The sequence below is a fragment of the Gavia stellata genome, chromosome 26 (genome assembly GCF_030936135.1).
Source record: "Gavia stellata isolate bGavSte3 chromosome 26, bGavSte3.hap2, whole genome shotgun sequence".
NCBI lineage: Eukaryota > Metazoa > Chordata > Aves > Gaviiformes > Gaviidae > Gavia > Gavia stellata.
The window spans coordinates 9917884-9938187 of NC_082619.1; the positions used below are offsets into that span (position 1 = coordinate 9917884).

A 20304-nucleotide genomic window follows, 5' to 3' on the forward strand; every position below is an offset into this window, starting at 1 on the left:
CAAGGCCACCAAAGCAGTCTGCCTCCGCCCCTGGTTTTTGGGGAAGTACAGAGTGGTGCAGAGATGTTCCTTGGCTATTCAGACCCAGCGGTGGTCCTAAGGCAGAGGCTCTGGGGACTCGTCATTACGGGGAGTTTGGAGAGGGGACGCAGACAGCTGTGCGGAGACGTGGACTCAGGGCTGTTTCTGACTGAGCGAGAGCTGGGTTCAAGCTCAAGGTTATTTCTGCTGCCTTGAGGAAGAGCCCTAGGAAGCCACCAGCCCCACGGAGAGGTCCCAGGGGGGTCTCGAGTCTGCGGCAGTTTGTTCCTGGCATCTCCATGGAGAGGGAGAGGGGGCGGCGGCACAGGGCTGTGCCCGGGAAAAGCCTCCCTCATCTCACCAAGGAGTCCCTGGGGCTCGTCTTCTCAGGAAGGGAGGCATTACCACCTCCCCAGGGCTCTGTGTGCAGGAAGGGCTTTGCCCTAATGCCCAGGGTCATGTCCAGTCCCGTCCAGTGAGGGCCGAGGTCTGATGAGTGGGAAGTGCCTGGAAATGGAGTTGTCAACAGCGGGCTCTGTTCAGAGGAAAGAGACCCTGCCGATGCTGCTCTGAGGGGAGGGCAAACAAGAAGCCCTTTGCGGGAGGGTTTGGGGTTTTCCCTGGGAGCTGGTGTTAGGGGCTCCCCTTGTCCCAGAAGTGCTGGGTTTCTCCTTTCCCAAGTGCCTTCAGGTGGCTTTAGCCTCCTCTTCCTCCCCCATTCTCCCCTGTAGAGCCTCAGCTATGTCCTGGAGATGCTGGAGGCAGTTGAGGCCCCAGTCCCACGGGGCACGGCTCTTGCCGTCAGCACCGCTGTGCACCGCCAGGTAAGGGGAGCCTGCGCCCTGCCGCCGGCCTGGGGCCCATAGGTGTGATTGCCACGGAGGGGAAAGACCTGCCAGCTGGCAGGGCAGGGCAGGGTGTCCCTGCGCTGGGACCTTCCTGCAGGCCAGGAGCACGCCAGGATTTGTGATCCAGGTGCCACCTTAAGGCTGCAGGATGCCTGATCCCGGCTGTTTGGAATGGGCCGAGGGGCAGCCCGGTTCCCACAGCAATTTCCCTCTCGGCCCAGTCGCAGGAAGACTCTGGAGCGCCGGCAGCCTAAGGGCAGCGTCGTGACGCCGCTCGGCCTCAGCTCCTGGGCAGGCCGGGCTGCTGCAAAGCTCTGTGTGTTCCTTGGGCCACCGTGGGGTGGGCTGGGTTTTGGCCTTGGGTCCCGTGCCCGGAGTACCCAGGGAGAGGAGAGCGGAGAGCACCGTTTCATTTCAGTCCCTCTCAACACTGATGCGACTTTCTCTGAAATGGACCCTGTTCCCACAGCTCTCTGATGCGACCAAGGAGCTTGGCCGGGCCCATAAGGCAGTGCTGTCCCGCTGCATCGTGCTGCAGGGTAAGGAGAGGAGACTGGGCGATGCCCCACAGTGCCGTGGCAGCTCTCTCCCTGTCCTTGGCGGTCGGGGTGGGGGGCAGCTGCCTGCTAATGCAGAATGCGATTTCTTTCCTGCAGCACGAATATGCCCCGAGGAGACGGTCCTGTTCCTACAGTCCCAGCTGAGCGGTGGGAGTGAGGCCGGTCGCGTGGCAGCCCTGGGCCTGCTGGGAGCGCTGGCCCACTCTGACGGTCAGTGCCACGGACCAGGGACACAAGGCAGGGGTTGGGGCTGCTGGGCTGAGAGCAGGAACGGGCTGAAAGCGGTGCACCTGCACCCAAAAGGAGCTGCAAAGAGCGGGTCCCCCAGCCGAGCTGACGCCCCGCGACAGGGCTCGAGCTCTCCCCCAGCAGTTAGAAATGGCGGCACACCAGGGACGATGCTCCAAGCTCAGTAACACGGGCAGGCTGGTGTGCACAGGAGCTGCTTGTACCCATGCCATTTCTTTCGTCCTCTGTGTTCCCATATTACCATAGCTTTCAGTCCGTATAAAACAGCTGTGCCTCTAGAAATGGAGTCGCTTCGACTACTCCACTGCCTCCTGTGAAGTCAGTCAGGCCCTGCTTTTCTGTCCCCTTGGTAACTTGGAAGCTTCTGCCATCGGGGCTCTGCCTCAACGCACGCCTCTCTGCGTCTCTTCCAGCACCTGCAGTGAGAGAGAAGCTGCCCCAGGTGGTGGAGGCCGTGGGGTCAGTGTGCAACGACCCCAGTGCCCAGGTGAGCTGGTTTGGGAAGGGACGATGCCACCAGGGGAGGCAGAGGAAGCCTTTCCCTTAGGGCAGAGCTGGGGTGCCTGGGGAAGCGCCGGCGTGTTGCCCAGGCGGTGGGTGGATGGCCCGTCCGCGGGGAGAGCTGGCAGAGTGGAGCGGGGAGGTCACTGTGCTCTCTGGGACAAATGCACATCCAGCCTGGTGCTAAAGCCCAGCCCTGATGGCAGGAACAAAAGCTCCTGCCGTGCGCTCGTCATCTCTCCGCGAGCCACAAAGGCTGCCCCCAAGCAAAGGCGGCTTCCCTTTGGGTTTTGAACAGGAGGACCGTAACCACGCTCTCCCCTGGCAGGTGCGGAGGGCAGTTCTGGAGTTCATCCGGGAGCTGCTCAGCTCCGGCTCCCAGAGCTGCTGGGCATGGGATGTGGTGGGGCACATCTTCAACGAGTTCAGCCGGAGCTCGGGCAGACTGGTAAGGGCAGAGCAGGACAGCCAGGGCTTTGACCGGTGCCTGGACTGTGCTGAGAGCTCCTGCAGGCATCCTTGGCCGTGGAGAGCTCCAGGCTGGCACTGCCGTCGGAGCAGCCTCCAAATGGCCGTTGCTCGTGGGTGTCTGTGCTGATGTTGGTGGAGGTGTCAGTGAATGCTGAGGGTTTGCACCCGGGCGTGCCACCCGGGACTGCGGGGCTGCCTGCGCACCCCACGGGCTGAGCTGTGCCCACAGGTGCCTTCCACAAAGCCGCCTTGCAAAGGGAGGGCTTGTAGGGACAGGACATCCTCCATCCTTAAATGCTGATGGACAATCAGAAAAACACAGCCAATGCAGACAGGTGGGTGGGCTGGGCTAGAGGATCTTTCTGTGGTGTTCTCATGCTCGGGCCCTCCAAAGCACACCCTGCCCATCCGATGACAGTCTGGGGGCCCGCATCCCTTCTGGCAAGGGGACAGGCCGTCTGGCAGTCCCTTTGGGGAGCATTTCCAGCTGGGCACCCAGGAGATGAAAGCTGGGGATGGCCGAGCCTCCTGCTGACTTGCAAGACTCTTCCCTCTAGCTGGGAGATCCGTGTGCATGGCTTTGCTCTGTGGCTCGGGGAGGCTCTGCTTTGGGAGCAGGGTGGAGGAAAGGGCTTCTGGGTGCTCCCCCGCATCCGTCGGGCTGGGCGTGCTGCTGCCAGGGCTGGCACCGAGCACAGCCCTGCTGAAGGGCACGTTCCTCGCCTCTGCTTTGGTGGCACAACAGCGGCATTTGGGCCCTGGGGGACTGTGCAGACAAGCAGTGTCTCTCTCTGCTCCCAGGCTTCCTAGTCCTTCCCAGGGTCCGGGAAGTGGTTCCCGAGCTGGGTCTGGCTGTTCTTGTCCTTGTCCTCCTTCAGGAGGTCAGTGCTCCTGGGAGGTTGGTGCAGGAGCACTGGTGAGGCCGTGCCTGAGCCTTGTCGGTCGGGAGCTGAGAGTAACAGGGCTTTTGCCAACTCTGTCTTACAGGTGGCAGGAGGCCTTTTTGCCTGGGAAACACCGGAGGATGGAGCTCTTCGAGCTCTGTGCGTGGACATCCTGGGCTCGCTGGATGTCTCTCTGAGAGGGATGACCAAAGTAAGTCGCCCTGTGCCCTGCTGCTGTGGCCACTTCTTGCCTTCAGGACATTTTTCCTCGTGCTCCCCCATGCCCTGAACCTCTCCCCTCACGTGTGCTGAAGCGCACACGGCTCAGGGAAACGCAGACTGTCCTTTTCATCTTGGAGCTGAGTGGAAATGCCAATGTGGTGAATTGCCTGGTTTTTCTCTGCAGCTCCTGTGGCCGAGGCTGCTGCAGTACGTGGTGCCAGCCCAGTACAGCGGCATGCTCATCCCACTCTCCCGCTGTCTCCGAGCCCTAGTGGAGAGGCGAGAGAGAGCAGGGTGCAAGGAAGAAGAGGAGGAGCCTGATGCCATGGACTCCCAGGAGCAAGGTAGGAGCCCCAGTGAGCGCCGCTGGGTTTGGCCGAGGGTTTGGCCAGTCTGTGTCTCCCTGCATCCCACCAGCCCCCAGCACGAGCCCGGGAAGACCAGGGCAGAGCCAGGCTCTGCTGATGGGCACGAGGGGCTCTGCCCTGCATTGCCCCTTGCCCGGCGCAGAGGCCCGCCTCTCCTGCTCGCAGCACTCTCCTGGCGAGCCGGGGCTCGTTCCTGGCCATGCTGGAGCTGCCTTCATCTCATGCTGGGCAGCCCTGGGGATTTCTCCCGGGTCAGGGCTGTGGCAGCACAGCTGCTCTCAGCCCTGTGCAGGGCATCAGAGGCGTGAGGGGCAGGGCACGGTGGGGGCTCGTCAGCTCACCCGTCCTTTCTTCCTCCCCACAGCCCGGCTGCCGGCTCCCCAGGCCCTGTTGGCTCGACTGCTGGTGAGTAGCGGGGCCCTGGGGAAAGAGCTTTTCTGGCCAGGGGTGGTGGGAGAGCCCGGGGCAGAGATGCCGTTGAGGCCAGTGCCGGGATCCCCCGAGGAGGAGGCAGCATGCCCGAGCCTGCCCGAGCCCGTCGGGGATCCCACTCCTTTCTCTGGGCTGGCAGCACCCCGGGTGAAGCCGTCGGCTGCCCGCTGCTGGCTGAGCGGTGCCGAGCTCCCTCCCTCCCTCCCGGGAGAAGCCGCAGCTCTGGCGGCAGGAGCGACCCTTCTCTCCTGCCCTCGCCTAGGTGGTGGCGGCAGATCCTTACGTGAGCGGCGAACGTGCAGTCGCTGCCTTGCAGCTGCTGCAGGCCCTCCATGGCAGGATCCACAGAGCCTTGGGGGCGGCGTGGGCGACCGAGATCCCCCTCCTGCTGCAGTACCTGGAAGGTAAAGTGCGGGTGGGGAGGGAGAGGCTGGGGGGAGGGAAGGGGGGCAGGAAAATGCAGCTTCCCAGCGTGATGGAGGGGAATTGTCCCCAGTTCCCCAGCACTTGCTCTGCTGCCTTTTCCCTTCCAGGGAGCCAGCACCGAGGCTGGGGGCAGCTGTCCCCCAGCGCCGATTCGGCCCAGGGGCTGGACGGGGCTGGTTTTGTCCCCTTGGACGGCAGGTCTTGGTGGCACCCCCACGTCCTGCCCGGGACGGTGTTTGGGGGAGGGACAGGACTGCTGCTCCTGGAGCGGGTGCAGCCCCCGGCTTTGGAGGATGGAATCCCCAGGCCAGGCCAGGTTTGCAGCAGCCGTCCTGGGCAATAGCCTGGGAGAAGGGCTGCAAGTGGGTAAAAAGCAGTGGGTCGTTAAAGAGAAAATGTGTGTTGCTGGTGTGTGCTGTGACTCAGTGGTCGGAGTTGTTCTGGGAGCTGCAGTCGAGCAGTGGGGATCTGCTGCGGTCAGACAAATGCCCCTGGGATCCCTCCCGTGTCTTCGGCCTCGTGAGGGCTTTGGCATAGCTAGGCCCTTTCTAGGCTGATGGCCTGGGACTTTAGGGAGGTCTGACCGCAGAGGAGACCACCAGGCTCGTCTTTGGTGTGAGCTTAAATAGCAGCGAGAGCTTTTGCTTCCTCTTGCTTTCTAGGAAAAAACGGGAGCTGCCTGGACTCTGCAGAGTGGGAGCACCGTGTGCTCAAGGTACAGCATCCTTGGGGGGATGTCACAAATAGAGGGGGAGAAGAGGGAGCAGACAAAGTTGTGGGAGGAAGCTCGGGGCTGCCTGTGTAGGCAGCAGGAGGTGGGGGCACCTCCTGAGCGCCCTGCGGCTCCCCCCGCAGTAGGTGCCTGCCCGCTCAGAGGAGCTGCTGTCTGCACAGGTGCCACAGCTGATGGCTAATGCCCTCTATCGCTGTGGCACGCGCCTTAGCACTGCCTCCTCCTCTGCCGGGGGGTCTCACCTGAGCTGTTAGGAGAAGAGGGAGGCTGGTGAAAAGAGGGCTGGGTGGGGCGGGGGAAGAGAATGCCGTTCCCAGCTGCTCTCCCCCAGCAGCATCGCGGGACACGCGAGTGTGGAAATGGCCCTGGCCAAGGGCTTCCTCTCCTGTTCCCCACAGTTCCTGCGAGCGTCGCTGGAGCCCATCAAGGACAAGGCCTGGACCGTGGGCCTGAGCCAGGAGCTGAGCCAGCAGCTGGGCAGCTCTGCCCCCGGCTCCTGGGAGAAGGTGTGTCTCCTGCCCCGTGTGGGGGCCGGGGCTGGCCCCGGTGCTTTGCCCACGCAGGCGGTTTCCACTTCTTCCCCTTCCCTTGCCCCCAAAAGGCGCTTCCCCCCGGCTTGCCTCAGTGGCTGGCTACAGCCTGGCACTGTGGCCGGCCTCGCCTGCTCCCGGGGGCGGTCGGGTCCGTGTGGGGCCAGCCCTCTCCTGACAGGTCAGGCCGTGACCACATCTTGGGCTCGGCCTCTTCTCTTTCAGCTTTTCCTCTACAAGGCTCTTGGGACGGCGCTGGCAGCTTGTCGGGACCTCAGACACGTCCAAGGGCAGGTGCTGAGGTTCCTGCAGGAGACAAACGCCATGGAGCTGTCTGAGGCCCAGGTGAGGTGATGCTCATGTCCTGCGCATCCCCTGCCTGTTCCTGGGGGAGAGGGAGGGCTGCTCCAGACCTTGATTTCCCCCTTGCTGCCGTTTCCCCCTTGCTGCAACGTCCTACCTGGCCGTTGTTGCTGACCACGGCTGAGTGCCTGGGCTGGAGACGACTCCCTGTTTCTCTGTGGTTGCAGGGAATGATTTCTGTTGTGTCCCACGCTGCCGAGAGCCACTTCCACTTGGTCTTGGACACGGTGACTGTGTTCTCCGCTGCTTTCACCGGAGATGGGTTCTCTCAGACTTCCATGGGCTGGAAGGTAACGGATCCAGGGTCTCCCTGCTTGGCTTTCCTTTTTTGACCTTATTTCCACTTCTACACCTGCAGCAGCCAAACGGTGGCAGCTGCCTTTAGATTAGCCCTCTTGTAAAAGCTATGTGAGACCTGTGTTTCAGAGGGGACGTCCTGGCATTGGGGCCCCTGAGGTGTCTTTGGAAAGGAGGGGGTTTGACACCGGGTGGATCAGAGCCACCCAGCTGGGGCAGCTGCAGCGGTTGCTTGCTTGCAGCCACGTTGCCCCTGCCTTAACTTCAGCAGGAGCTGGCGACAAGGGGATGTGCACGGTGGGACACTCTGCCGCCTCCTCTAAGCTGAGGGCCGGGAGCAGGAGCCTGGTGAGGTCTCGCCGGCTCTGCTCCCCACCTGGGGGCTGTGGGGAAGCCTTTCAGGGCAGGGCAGCGCCCTGCAGAGAGAGCGGTGCAGCCTGGCCTGGGGAGGTGAGCAGACTGGGCTCATCTGCACCCCTGACGCGCACGGGCTGCGCATCTCTGAGCAGGACCGTGACAGACTATGTCAGATACCTTTCCACAGAAAGGCTCCAGGCAGCTCCCCGACCTCTCAAATCAGTGGTAAAAGAGCCAGCAGTGTGTGCAATGCTGGCTGCACCTCGTCCCCATCCCCATGCGAGATCCCAAGCTGTGGGATGGGAACAGCTCCTGGCCCTGGAGCTCACAGCTCCAGGAGCAGCTTGGGGAGCTGCTGGGAGGTGCCCAGGGAAACAAGGAGCTGGGGAAGGTGCAGGGAAGGGGAGCTGGGGAAGGTGCCTGCCGCAGGAGCCCGCAAGAGTCCCGGGGCTGACATCTCAGGGCATCTCTGTCGACACAGGTACAGCAGAGGCAGAAGATGGAGAGAGCCCAGGCCATTCGCGCTGCTCTCATGCGCACCTACAGCGGCATTGCGCTGCGTGCCCCCAAGGAGCAGCTGCTCACCCACCTGGATAGAGGAATCATGGGCAACATCCTGCGTCTCTCCGGTGCTAAAGAGAGGGTAGGAGTATGGAGCACACAGGGCAGGGATGCCTGGGTGTCCCAGCTCCAGCCCCTCGGGGCTGGGGTGGACCGAGATGGACGGTCTCTTTCTAAAGACCTCCCAAGGAAGGGTTTGTCCTCAACGTCCAGATCCAGCCCCCCATGGGTTTCCCCTGCCCATGCTCCTCTTCCACCTCTCAGCCCTTCAAAGAGTTGAAGGGGTGCTTTGCTCTCTTTGGCCTCAGGACTTGCAGCTGAAGCTCGCCCTGGTGCAGAGCATCACTGAGGTCAGCTGTGCCATCCAGGCTGTGGGCGACTGCGGCAGCTTTGAGCTCTCCTTAAAGCGGGAGGCGATGTGGACCTTGCTGGTGAGTGCCCGTAGCCGGGGCAGTCGCACGGGGGAGTTTTGGGCTGTGCCATCAGACTGGTTTCCCCAGAGGCACGATGGTCTCTGGGCTTCCCGCGAGCTCCTGGAGCTGTGTCCAGAGCTGGTGGGGCCCTTGAGTGCTGGTGCTGGGTGGCTGTGGCTGGGGAGCAGGGTCCCTCCTGCGGTGCCTTTGGGGATGCGTGGGGGTGACGGGGCAGTGTCTGCCCAGGCCTGGCAGCGGAGCCTGTCCCCAGGGAAGGCGGGAGGGCTGTCCCGTGCCCCGGCCAACTCTGCGCTTCTCTCTCTGGGACTTGCAGGACTGGATCAAGGGGGAGCCCTGGGACTCCCTGGTGTATGGAGTGTTCCAGGCCCTGGAGGAGTTGAGGTGAGGTCTGTTCCGCGGGCTGTGGGGACTCCCAGTGTGCCCCATCCCAGCTGGCTGGGGCAGCCCCAGTGGCCTTCAGCATGGAGCCAGGAGCTGCTGGGGCTGTGGAGTGGGAGGGTGTCCCCCATGTCGGGTGTCTCCCCCAGGAAGGGAGCCCCCGGGGTTCCTTAACCTGGGGGCAGGGGTTTGCCTGCTGCCTGGGAGGAGGCAGGAATTGCTGGCGCTGAAGGCAGTGCTCGCTGGCATGGGCTGGGGGTGTTGGATTTGGGGCCCTCGATTAGGAGGAAACCAGCTGTGGTTTGAGCCACTCCAGAGAGGGCTAGTAAATCCTCTTTCTGTTTTCTCTTCCTTTTTCCTCTGGCCAGCAAGCTGAGGCCACCTCTGAGCAGGGAGGAAAATCGCAAGCTGCTGTCAGTGTGCTGCCAGACTGTCTTGTCCCGTCCTTCCAAGGAGCGGATGAAAAAGGGCAGGAAGACAGTGAGGGCAGCTGTGAACATGCAGGTACCCACCGGCCAGTGCCTGCCCACCCCTGGGTCAGGATCCCACCTCAGTGCGCCCCGGCAGCCCCCGTGATGCAGAACCTCAGCTCTGCTTTCCTGCTTTCAGCTTCTGCACAGGAGATGCATGGAAGACCTGGGCCATCTCCTAGAAACCCTTCTGGAGGCAGAGAAGACCTCTGCCTGCTTTGATGACGTGGTCCATGTGAGTGGCCATGGGGCAATAGGGAAAGTGTCGTGGGGGCAGAGAGTGGAGGCATTAGAGGGTGTTAGGAGGTGGATACCTTTTCTACGGGAAAGTGGGGCTTTGGCTCCTCACTCTGAGGCTGTGCGTCTGGCCGGGGCAAGGGGCTGAGCTGGGGGACGGGAGCGCCCGGCCACTGCAGCCTCAGGCCGTGCAGAGCAGTGGGCCCCGACTTAGGCAAAGCCAAGAGCCAGACCTGAGCTGGGTCAGAGCAGCCTGGGGGAAGGCTGGAGTGGGGAGATCCCAGCAGGGAAGCAACAGCGGGCTCAGGGCAGAGGCGGCTGGAGAGAGCAAGGTGGTGGAGGCTGCAGTGCCAGTGCTTAGTGGGGCCAGGGGCCGCGCTGCGAAGGGGCCGGAGAAGGAGGGAGGGGGAGAGGGATCTCAGGGAGAAAAAGATGCCTGTTGTGAGAGAGATGCACCCTGCCTCAGGTCCTGAAGGGCTGGCTCACCTCAGCCAAAGAATGGGAGCGGGAGAGAGCCCTGCAGGTTTGTGCCCACGTGCTGGGAGCTTGCAAGGAGCGATTTGAGCTCATGGTGAGTAGAGCCCACCGCGTGCCCCGGTGCCCCCTTCCCACCATTCATGTCCCCGGAAGGGAGCCCTGCCCAACTGGGTGCTGGGTTTCGGGGCTCCAGGGATTACAGGGCAGCCCTTCTGCCTGCCTTTGCCCGGTCTCTGCTCCTGGAGCAGGATGGGTGGCAGAGGTGAGCGGGTGCTGGGGCTGCCTGCGACCCTTTTCCTGCTGCTCTCCCCTGCAGAGAGGACGTCCTTGCGAGCAGTTCGGCTCCCTGGTGGGACTGCTGGCGACTCTGACCAGCGACTGCCTGGCCACGTCCTGCCAGAGGGCATGGGTCTGCCTTGGCTACCTCCTCCAAATGCAAGGTGAGGAGAGCAGGCGCTCCCCAGCCTTGCTCAGCCTGATCCTCCCTCCCTTCCCAGCCTGGCACCACTGGCATCCTGCAGGGCCAGGCCCCGTCCCCAGGAGGGAAGGGAAGGCAACGTGCTTGGCTGGTTTTGTGCCCCCACCCTGTTAGCCCTCTGCTTCCCTGGCCATCTCAGGAAGGATCCCTGGGAGAAGGTCGCTGAGTCCCACCTCCTTGGGGCATGTGTGAGGTTGGGTGGTCAGGGCCATCCCCCACCACTGTCTGAGAGCAGGACATTGTCACCAGTGCTGGGGACTGTCCCCCTCCATGTCTGTCCCCCTCCATGTTCAAGGAGAGACAGAGGGTGGTCAGACAACTTGCTCGGATGAGGTCCCTGACATTTCAGAGGTGCCTTCCCCCTCGCTCCCTGCCTTGAGCCTGGAGAGACAGGCAGCTCCCCAGGCAGTCTCCAAACTCATCGCTGACAGGGAAGAAATTTCCTGCCGAGCACAAGAGAGGAAACCAATTTGCTGCCCAGAGCAAACTGGGCGGGGAGGAGGGATCTGAGCTGCAGGCCTGGGGCGTGCTGCAAAGGGTTGTGTTTGAACCCTTTCCTCCTCAGGCAGCAGGGTCTGCCTGTGCTGAGGCAGTCACGGGGAGGTTTCCTGCCTCCCAGAGACGACGGTGGCTTGTGCGTGAACCAGGGACACAGCTGCTAGGAGCAGAGGCTGCTGAAACCCTGAAGCCCCAGCAAACGGTTCAAGGAGGGAGAGGGCTCTTTCCAGCCCGGGATTTGTCAGCCATTTATTGGGCTCGGGAAATCCTGCTGCACCGAGTTCAGGAGGGCCCTGGGTTTCCCTGTGGCTTTCACTGCCACCCCTTGGGTTCTCCTTTAGCAGTATCTAGGGCCAGAGGTTGGGTTTCTGTAGACATGACTCGTCTTTTCTCCTGGTGTTTGCTCCAGCCAAGACCATGGAGGTGGTGCCTCAGGCAGATGAGATCAGGTGCTTTTGTGAGGAGCTGAACAGCCCAGACACTGAGATTCCAGTGGAGACCTGTACCAAAATAGCAAAGGTAACTGGCCCCAAAAGACCGGGGTGGGGGCCCAGCTCCTGGGCTCCTGCATGTCCCCTGCTCCCCTGCAGAGTCTCCAGAGCAAGCTGTCCAAATCGCTTAGCCGCATTAGACGTAAACAGCACCGTATGCACAGCAGGAGGAAAAAGTGATTGCCTCCTCCATGACTGCCGAGCTAACAGTCCCATCAAGTTTCCTTTCCTTTCTGAACTGCTGGAGCAGAGCTGTGACGCGGTCTCTCCTGTTTCTGACTTCTCTCCAGGCTGTTTGCAAATGCATCCCTCCGGCACAGGCTACGGACTTTCTGACTGCCGTCCTGGACAGCTTGCTGCATGTCACCCCCACACGTGCAAGAGCAGTGTGGGCGTGGGTGTTCGTCTTCCTGGAGGAATGCAGAAAGGAAATACTCCAGGAGGTAAAGGAGACCGTTTTTCCCATTCCACTTTGTCTTTTGTCCTGTTGGCTCTTGCCCGACACCCTGTGCAGTTATCTTGAGCTCAAGAAACGCCGCCTGTGTGCCAAGCCGAAGGGCTACTGATGGTCTGAGCCGGGCATTAGCAACTGCTGCTGGGGTCTGCTCCAGCTGGTGACAAGGATATGGGCCCTTCTTGTCCAAAGTCTCCCGTTGTCCAGGTCCTTCCCGTGACTGAGGCACCGGGAGGCACCAACCTTGGCATTCCTCCCCTTCCTCCGGGGTCACTGTCAGTCCTCCCTGCCCTGGGACCTGCTTCACTTTGCTCTTTCCTCACTTCCCCCTACTCTGAGCTTCGCTGGGCATGCCAGGTTTTCCATAGGTTGCATACTTGTTCATTGCTCTCATTGCTTTCCCCGACTATGGTGTTTCCCAGCCTGCGAGGTGCCCTTCCTTTAGCCACCAGTTGCTGCCTGTTTGTAGCCTGGGAGCCTCTGGCCTCGTGCTGTGCCTGCCCTTTCAAGGCTCCTGTTCTCCTCCTCCGCTCCTGCTCTCCTGCGCTCCATTTGGGCTCCAGGGCCAGCAGCAGCTCACTCAGCCCAGACTAACTCCGTGGCTGTCCGCCGCTGACAAAGGTCGGTTGCAGTGACGGCAGCCACGGGTGGCAGCCCACAGGATCGCGCCCAGCCGAGCTAAAGCTCACACAGCCGTTAGGCCACTGCCGTTACAGCCAGGGCAGGGTGTCCCTGTGCCGTCCCTGCAGAGCCCGCGGCCGCTCCAGGCAGCGGGAGCACCGCATCCGTGGGCTGCGGGGTCATCCCTTGATGCTTCCGCAGGCGCAGCGCAGGTTCTGTCTGCACCACGGGCCAGAGGTAGGCAGCCACGGGAGAAGCTGGGATCTTCCACGGGATGAGGGACCTGGCTGCCTCTTTGTCCTTATCATGGCCATGGCTTCTAGCTGTGAAAGGCTCAAGCAAATACCCCTTCTTTTGGGGGAAGGTCCTCTGTGGGGAAGGGGTTGGTGCTTTGGGAAAGGAGGGTAGAGGCAAGGAGAAGTGTCCCTGGAGAACCGGGTTCCTCTGGAAGGAGTCACGAGCCCTTGCAGAGGCCCTGCAAGGCATCTTCAGGGTCCCAAAGAGCGTGTTTGGTTTTGCTCTTGCATCGCAACACACATGTGGGGAGAGTTATTCAAGTGTTGGGTGTGAAATGTGTCGTGTCCTCTGTGTGCGCAAGGGCACGCAGCTGCTCATACGGTTGGGCCCAGGGACATGCTGTGACTGAGTCTGTGCATGTGAATGCGTGCATGTGTGTGTGCGCGTGTGTGCGCACAATTACCAAGAGCACGCTCAGCTCCAGACGTGAGCCAGGGTCAGGCAGGGTGGCAGGGGGGAGGTTTCGAGCGAGGTCTGGACTCTGTGTCAAGGGAGCAGGCACTGCTCATGTGCTGCATGTCTGTGTCTGGGCCCTGCAGGAGGGGGTAAAGGATGCACTGAGCCCTTCTGTCTCCTCTTCTTCCATTCAGGTGCCAAAAATCCTGAACACCCTTTGCACCTACATGCAGCAGAGCACCCACAGGCCCTTCCTGCTCCGGGCGGTGTTTCTCCTCGCCCGCTTTCACCGGGAGCCCCTCATCACCAGCCTCCTCCGGAAAGGTCCACCCATGGACAGGTACACGCACTACCCACTTCCCCGCTGTAGTCAAACAGAGACCCTGCAGCTTGCGTGCACTGGGGGGGTCCGGTTGAGAAGCAGGTCTTTTTTTCCTGCCTGAACAGTCTGGAGTGTTGCAAGATTGCGCACTTGTGTCTCTGCCGTGAGTGGGGTGTTGTAAGCCCCATTGCAGATGAGGAGGGTTGAGGGCACTGCAGGACTGCGAGGATACGGGTTCAGGGGTGAACGTCTCTTCCCTTGCAGTGACACAGTGGAGCTGTGGAGGAGCCTGGGGAGAAGCACCATTGGGATTCAGGTCCTGAGGTGCTTAGTGGAGAAACTAAACAGAGCAGGAAACAACCGCCTGTGGACTCGCTTTCCCGCTTGGGAGCGGCACAACCGTCAGACTGCTCTGGAGACTCTGACGGTACGTTCAACAGCAGACACGTTTCTGCAGCTTTGCACCTGCTACCTCATACTTCGGCGCGAGGGAGTCAGGCGCCCTTTGCAGATGCCCCTGGAGACTCCCAGGGCGCTGCGCTGGGCCGGCCTCAAGCAGTGTGGGGAGCCGGCACAGTCTTGTGCTGCTGAGCCATAAGGCTGTCGCAGAAGTGAGAACTGCGGACAGTAACCCCCCCTGCCCCAGGCAGGCGGGGGAACCAGGCTGCTGGGAAAAGGCCTTGCCTGAAGAGGTGCTTCTTGGTCACGTTTCTCCGCAGATCACCCGTGCCATCTCCGAGGTGGTGCTTGCCCTGAGGAGCACGGAGGAGCTCAGGCAGCTGCTTCCCCACCTCCTTCGCAGCCTCCTGAGGTGGGCCAGTGAAACGCTGGGCAAGGAGAGGCTCCTTTCCCCCAGGAATGGCTGGAGGCAACTGTTCCTTGAGGGCCAGGTGCTTGAGGAGAAGCCATGCAGGTAAGGAGCCAAAGGGGCAGATGGAGGGGCTGGCTTTGGTTCCCCTGGCCAAGGCACGTGCCTTTGTGGGGTGAGGGAGTGCTTGGCCTGCCCCGCTTCCAAGACGTGCAAACCGGTTGTCGTGGTTTTACTTCTGCTCCTTCACGGGGAAACTCCAGCTCCTAGGCAGGAAGGTCTTAGGCAGCTCATGCTGCGGACGGCTCTCATCTTGCCTGCTGCATACTCTTGCATGCACAATAGCATTGCACTCCCTCCCTAGACCCGCCCCACTGGGAGCAGAGGCTCTCATGGGCACTGGTGTCATTCTTCACAAAATGCTGGTGGGAAGGGGTATTAGGTGTTGCCTTGGCAAGTATTGGGCATGGAGTCAGTCTAGGAGCGTGGGTTTTCTTCTGCTTCAGTGGGCTTGCGGCATGAGGAAAATACCAGTGTCATTAGCTGCAGTCTTGAAGGCTCTGAAGCATCATTTCAGGGGTATTTAGCTCTGCTAAAGATAAGTCTTCCCGTAAGCTGCTGCAATTTGAGATTTCTTTGGGTTTGTGGGGGTGTTGTTATTGTGATTTGCTTTGTTTTGCTTGTGTTTGTTTATTTTGTGTTTTGTTTCTTCTGCCAGGATTTTCCTTTTGGCTGTAGAGTTGGTGCTAGGCAAATGCATGGCACAGACATGGATGCAGCTGCTCATGCGTCAGGCAGTGTGGGCTCGCCTGGAAGACCCCCTGGCTCACCCTGAGGGGTTGCGTCTCTTGAGAAGGTAAGAGCCCCAGGGATGCATCTGGCCACCTCCTGCGGAGCTATGCGCAGAGAAATGGCTGCTGGGACCCTTCTGGAGTGCCTGGGAAGCCGTCCTGAGCTAAAGAATAGTGTCTGCATCGGTGCACGTGAATTTTGGAGACCCGGCCTGTGGCCTTCCTGGGTAACTGTGTGTCCCTCGCTTGTGTCCCCTGTGCAGCGTCCTGCTCCAGGCTGGGCTTGTCTCCCCCTCTCTGGTGAAGAGCCTCTTGCCACGGCTGCGTTCCTGATCACTTAAGCTGCGGGTGACAGCTACAGCTTTCTTTGCTGAGGTAAGGCAGGGGGTGGGGAAGGAAGGGTGCACAGGGTTTGAATGAGATCCTGCTCCTTGGGATTTCTTTTTTTGTGGGAAGATCCCTGGAGAAAGGGTCTCTGGAGCGGAGCGGCCAGGGGAATACCTGGCTGGGACCAGGTCCCCACGGCACTGCCTGTGTCGTTCCAGCTCTCTCGGGACTGCAGGACAAGAAGGACCCACGAGTGAGGCAGGCGTTAGACGAGTCTCTCCATGATACCTGGCCCCAGTCAGCACCAAGGAGTTAATTAAATAAAGCTCTGCACGAAATGCCTAAAGGGGAGTGTATCTTTTTTTTTCCGATGGCACCCTTGTGCTTGGTGGGACCACATGTGGGTGACGCTGAGGCCGGGGGCTGCCACACCTCAGATCTTCCCGGGCTGGGGACAATGGAGTCATGCCGGGACAGACCCCAGAGCAGGGGTCTCCCCATGGGGTCCTGGGCCCGCCCACTGCCCATGGGGATCCCCTTGCCACCCCTCCCACCACGGCAGGACCACCTCTGACACCAGCAAGGGCTGGCACAGGGAACAGCCCAGGACAGCCCTGGCCATACCACCACAGCAGGCTTTGCCCCCCGCCAGTGTCCTGCCATGCTGGGACCCCCCACAGCATTTGCCCAGAGATGCAGTGGGGGGGTAGCAGGGGAAAAGGGGAGTAGTGGGGGGAGTAGGGGGCACTGGAAGATGCGTGGGGGGAACCAAGGGAGGCACAGAAGTTTACAGGGGTGTGGGCAGGGGGCAGAAGGTGGGCACTGGGGGACAAGTGGGGAATGTCGGGGGGTGTCTTCAAGGGTCAGCTATGGCTCAGGGGCTGAGCAGAGGGACAGAGCGTAGCAGAGGGCTCTGGCTGGCCCATCGGACCCCTGCCCACTAACACAGGCGCCACTGGTGCTGCTCCCCAGCCCCGGCCGGCCTGGGCACATCTGCATGGGGCAGGGGCAGCTCCACACAGGGAGCCCACCAGCAGAGATGTGGTTTCGTCCCTCAGGCTGCTGGGCACCCTGGCCCCGCTGCGAGCCCATGTAAGCCTCTGGTCCCCTGTCGCGGGGGTCCCACCATATGTACGATCCTAACTGAAGACTCTGCAAAGTTTGCTCAATCACCTTGCACAGCCGTGTTCCTTGACAGAGGTGAGGACGGAGCTGTAAGAGGGAGTCGAGCCCCTGCCTGGGTGGAACACCAGGCTGGGGGGCGGGTCCTGCTGTGGAGGGGGCACCAGCGAGGGCCAGGGGCCGGGCCGGGGGTTTCCCTGGGCATCTGCAGTGCTGAGGGCTCCGGCAGCCCTGGGAGGTGAGTGTGCCAGGCGCGGGGCAAGCGACTCAGCTGGACGTTCAAGCGACCGAGTTTGGATAATGAGGTGGGATTCTTGTGCCCAGAGAACCGTTAAGACCGACCTTGCCATCTCTCGTACGACCCGGGGGAGCGGAGAATTGCCTGCTAAGACGGGGTGCAGATACGGAGGGGGCCCCGTGGAGGCAGGACAGCCCTGTGTGTGGTCAGCAAAGACAGCAAGATAACAGAAGCCTGAATGGGTCTTTGTTTCTTCCAAAGGCTTCGTGTCCCATCACTGACCTTTGCTTCATTACCGGTGAAATGCATATTCCAACTCACACGCTGCATATGCTAATGAAGATTACAGAGATCATGCTAAACATGTATGGCTATAGCACTCGTCTCTCCACCCAAATCATGCTACATGTCACATATGGGGGGGGAACCTCGTCGTTTTTGGGGATGAAAGACAGAGAAAATGATTGTTAAAGTGGGAGAGAAGAACCTTGACACCTGACGGAGCAGTCGACGGGCTGCGTTCTCTTCCCCCACCCCAGGCAGGGACGCCTCTCTGGGTACACGCTGCGCCTCCCACCCTCTGGGCAAATTTCAAAATGACATTCCTTTTAATGCAACAACAGGTTTTCAAAGAAAGGATCATGTCGTTTACCTGCCATTAAAAAAAAAAAAAGTATATATAAAAAGGACTCAAATCTATGAATGGAGAACATTTACCAAACCCTGTAAAGACAAATTAACCAAAGAGCAAGCATTAATGGGAAAACCTGGGAGCAGAATGAGAAGCACCACACAGCTAAAGCTGTCCCAAGCACTTAGGGCTCCATCAAGGACCACAAGCCCTGAGCCTGATGATGGCTGCTGGATGAGTTTCCCTCCCCCAGGTGGAAACACCTCTCACTGCGCTGTGCTCAGACCAAGGAAGGAAAAAGCGATACACCCCCCCACATCTAAAGGCATGCCACTCCATTCAAAGGTAAATTTTGATTTATTTAGATAAACTGCCTGTCCAGTTTTAGCACCTGCCTCTAGAGTATATTGATTTCATCCACCCCTACCCACAAAAACTTTTGACTGAGTGCTGAGTGATGTGGAATCAGGTGGATTTAGACACGCACGCTGCTACCAGGGGACCGGATTTTTAACCTCTTTACAAGTATTCGTTGCTTTGAAGCTGCCCGAGGGTCAGCACGCCCTCGCTTCTGGAGGTTCTCGCTCTGCGCAGGCACTAAGGAAGACATTTCTGGCGACAGGTTATTTTAAAGCACAGCAGAACATACCATTTATGACCTCCTGAGAATTATCTCCCAGACAGATCAGCAACAAGGGCAAAACTTGTCTATTTAACATGCATTTGAGTTACAGGACTGTTAACCAGACACCACTACCAGACCTTTCACTGGACTGAAGGCTGGCAGCAGCGGACCAGGACAGTCCTTTCTGGTCACCTCACTCCTGGGTAGAAATCTGAGAGACTTCCTTTATTTCAGTCCATAAAACAGTACCTAATTCAATGCCAGAAATCCAAAGAGCTACAGTAAGGGTTTGGTTTTGGGGTTTTGGTTTTTTTTAACAGAGCATAGCAGATAAAAAGCAAGCAAACAAACAAAAACCCCCAGGTAAACCCCTGAGGGACTAATGAGGAACAAAAGGCTGAGCCCAAGCTCAACCCCAGGGCAAGTGGGCTGGCAGAAGGGAGAGGACACTGCTGGGGGACCGGGCTGCGGGGCAGGAGGCAGCCAAAGACCAGAGCTCTGCCGGCACTGCGGCGCTGCTCCAGCCCGGCACGGCGGCTCACCCAGCGGGACCCGGCAGGTCTTCTCTCCAAAGACCCGGTTCTGCTCTGAGCCCGAGCTGCAGCTGCGTGTCCACAGCACCCTGCCTTCAGCAGCACCAGAGGGGAGGAAACACCGACCCGGAGCAGACACCAGGCCCGTCCCCCCTGCTTCGCACGGCATCCCTGCAGCTACAGGCACCTCCTGGAAGGCCGGAGCGTGCAACCACAGTTCTTAAATGTGCTTCCACAAAGACCAGGCAATGACAGAAGACAGATTCAGCGAGGGAAAACCAGGGAAAAGGAGGAGGAAATCGGTCTGCCTGGCTACATGAGATCGGTACGAGAAACAAAGGGAGATGCAGGACAAAGCAGAACTGAGCAGGACCTTGAAGGCCAGGTGAAGAAGAAACAGGCAAGTTGAACTACAGGAGTGTTGTGAAGAGGAGAATTATTTTGTTTAAATCTCAACTGAGACTTGGTTATTCATCCCTTACCAATTATTCTGATTATTAATTCTATTTTCACACGGCATTTTTTCAACCTTTAAGAAGATGCAGCTGTGAGAAGCGCACAGCACAGAGCAGCCTGTGACAGTCCCCGTTGTCTCCTTAGGACGAGGAGCAGCCCCAGGAGCTGCCCTTGGGCAGAAGGACGGTGCAGGAGAAGCGCGGAGCAGCCGCTGCAAGGAAGGAACCGGGGACTCGCCGAGGCTGCCCAGGGATGTGTGTCACCGGGGCAGGAGGGGTGGGTCAGGGGTTGGGTACCGGGAAGGGGCAGCAGCAAGGCTGCCTTAAAAGCCTGGGTGCACAGGGGACCCCAGAGAAGCACCCAGGAGCGGTCACCCAGCAGCGAGGTGACAACCTGCAGACTGGCAGCACATCAGGCGGGACAAGCTTGCAGAGAAAAACGATGGCAATTAGTGACATCGCATTTAGAGCCATCAACAGCCACAACGTTACTGCAGTGTAGATCAAGTGCATTGTGCGGAGCTGTGGAAGAGGAGGGAGGTGGAGATGAAGAAGCAGCCGACTCTGGAGGCTAAAGCAGGGCCACGCACGCCACGAGGCCCTCCTGCTATTTCCGGTCTCAGAGCAAGTGCTGCTGCCGTATTTCCCAATCGGAAGCACTCCCAGCTTCCCAGCACACGGAAACTTTCATCACATTTCAGTTACTTCTTGTGACACGCGGAAACAAACTTCACAACTCACACACAGTTACAAAGCAGGCATGTCTATTGCGGCGCCGGGTGCAAGGGGATTTCTCCTCCTGACATGCACACCGGGTTAAAATCATGACAGGTATTTAAAACAGTTAACAACGTTAGTTACGCCTACTGGTGCTACCCCTTAATTAACTCTTGGTTAATACTTTTCTTACTTCATCTTAAAGTTACAGTTCTCTTTTAATTCACCACGCATGCTCAGAGAGTAGGGGGCTTAATTGGTTTGGGGCTTTTCTAGCTAGGAGGTGTGTTCCTTAGCATTATAATGAGATTATAATGAGACAGGTTAACTCTAGGGCACTATTTTGGCAGTCCATTCTATTTTTCTACAATTCGTCCTTGTGCTAATCGTTATTGCTAGTTAGCAGAGAGTTAGTGAAGACAGTCTTTCTCTCTAATATGTCTAAGTGCCAGGTGCAGTTGTTATGAAGCATCTTCTTTACATTCTTCTAATTCTTCTTACTTGCTTTTAACCCTTGTTTTTCAAGATGTCCTGTAACAGAGTAAAGGAATGAAGTTATTGCCTTGCTTGCAGGATGTGGGTAAACCTTGAGTGGGAGGGAATGGTCATCTTTGTATAGACGATGACTTGCTGTATACAGCAAGACATCATCCACACAGAAAAGATGATGTGGAACAGAAG

At 59.5% G+C, this 20304-nt stretch overlaps 1 protein-coding gene across 1 annotated transcript in view; it reads left to right on the forward strand.

Moving 5' to 3' along the window:
- Positions 1-15638, forward strand: part of LOC132319259 (maestro heat-like repeat-containing protein family member 2B) — a 44447-nt gene extending 28809 nt beyond the window's left edge. Inside the window, exons 7-34 of the mRNA XM_059829580.1 lie at positions 753-845; positions 1339-1408; positions 1526-1639; positions 2092-2165; positions 2508-2627; positions 3638-3745; positions 3941-4100; positions 4489-4529; positions 4819-4960; positions 5645-5697; positions 6114-6221; positions 6471-6590; positions 6776-6898; positions 7744-7905; positions 8132-8254; positions 8571-8638; positions 9004-9139; positions 9245-9340; positions 9809-9913; positions 10136-10259; positions 11205-11314; positions 11577-11729; positions 13249-13394; positions 13641-13803; positions 14096-14289; positions 14903-15040; positions 15239-15350; positions 15521-15638. Of these exons, the coding sequence (XP_059685563.1) occupies positions 753-845; positions 1339-1408; positions 1526-1639; positions 2092-2165; positions 2508-2627; positions 3638-3745; positions 3941-4100; positions 4489-4529; positions 4819-4960; positions 5645-5697; positions 6114-6221; positions 6471-6590; positions 6776-6898; positions 7744-7905; positions 8132-8254; positions 8571-8638; positions 9004-9139; positions 9245-9340; positions 9809-9913; positions 10136-10259; positions 11205-11314; positions 11577-11729; positions 13249-13394; positions 13641-13803; positions 14096-14289; positions 14903-15040; positions 15239-15308 (3114 nt within the window). The 3' untranslated portion in view covers positions 15309-15350; positions 15521-15638. The remainder of the gene's footprint in view (positions 1-752; positions 846-1338; positions 1409-1525; positions 1640-2091; positions 2166-2507; positions 2628-3637; positions 3746-3940; positions 4101-4488; positions 4530-4818; positions 4961-5644; positions 5698-6113; positions 6222-6470; positions 6591-6775; positions 6899-7743; positions 7906-8131; positions 8255-8570; positions 8639-9003; positions 9140-9244; positions 9341-9808; positions 9914-10135; positions 10260-11204; positions 11315-11576; positions 11730-13248; positions 13395-13640; positions 13804-14095; positions 14290-14902; positions 15041-15238; positions 15351-15520) is intronic.
- The last annotated feature ends 4666 nt before the right edge of the window (positions 15639-20304 follow it).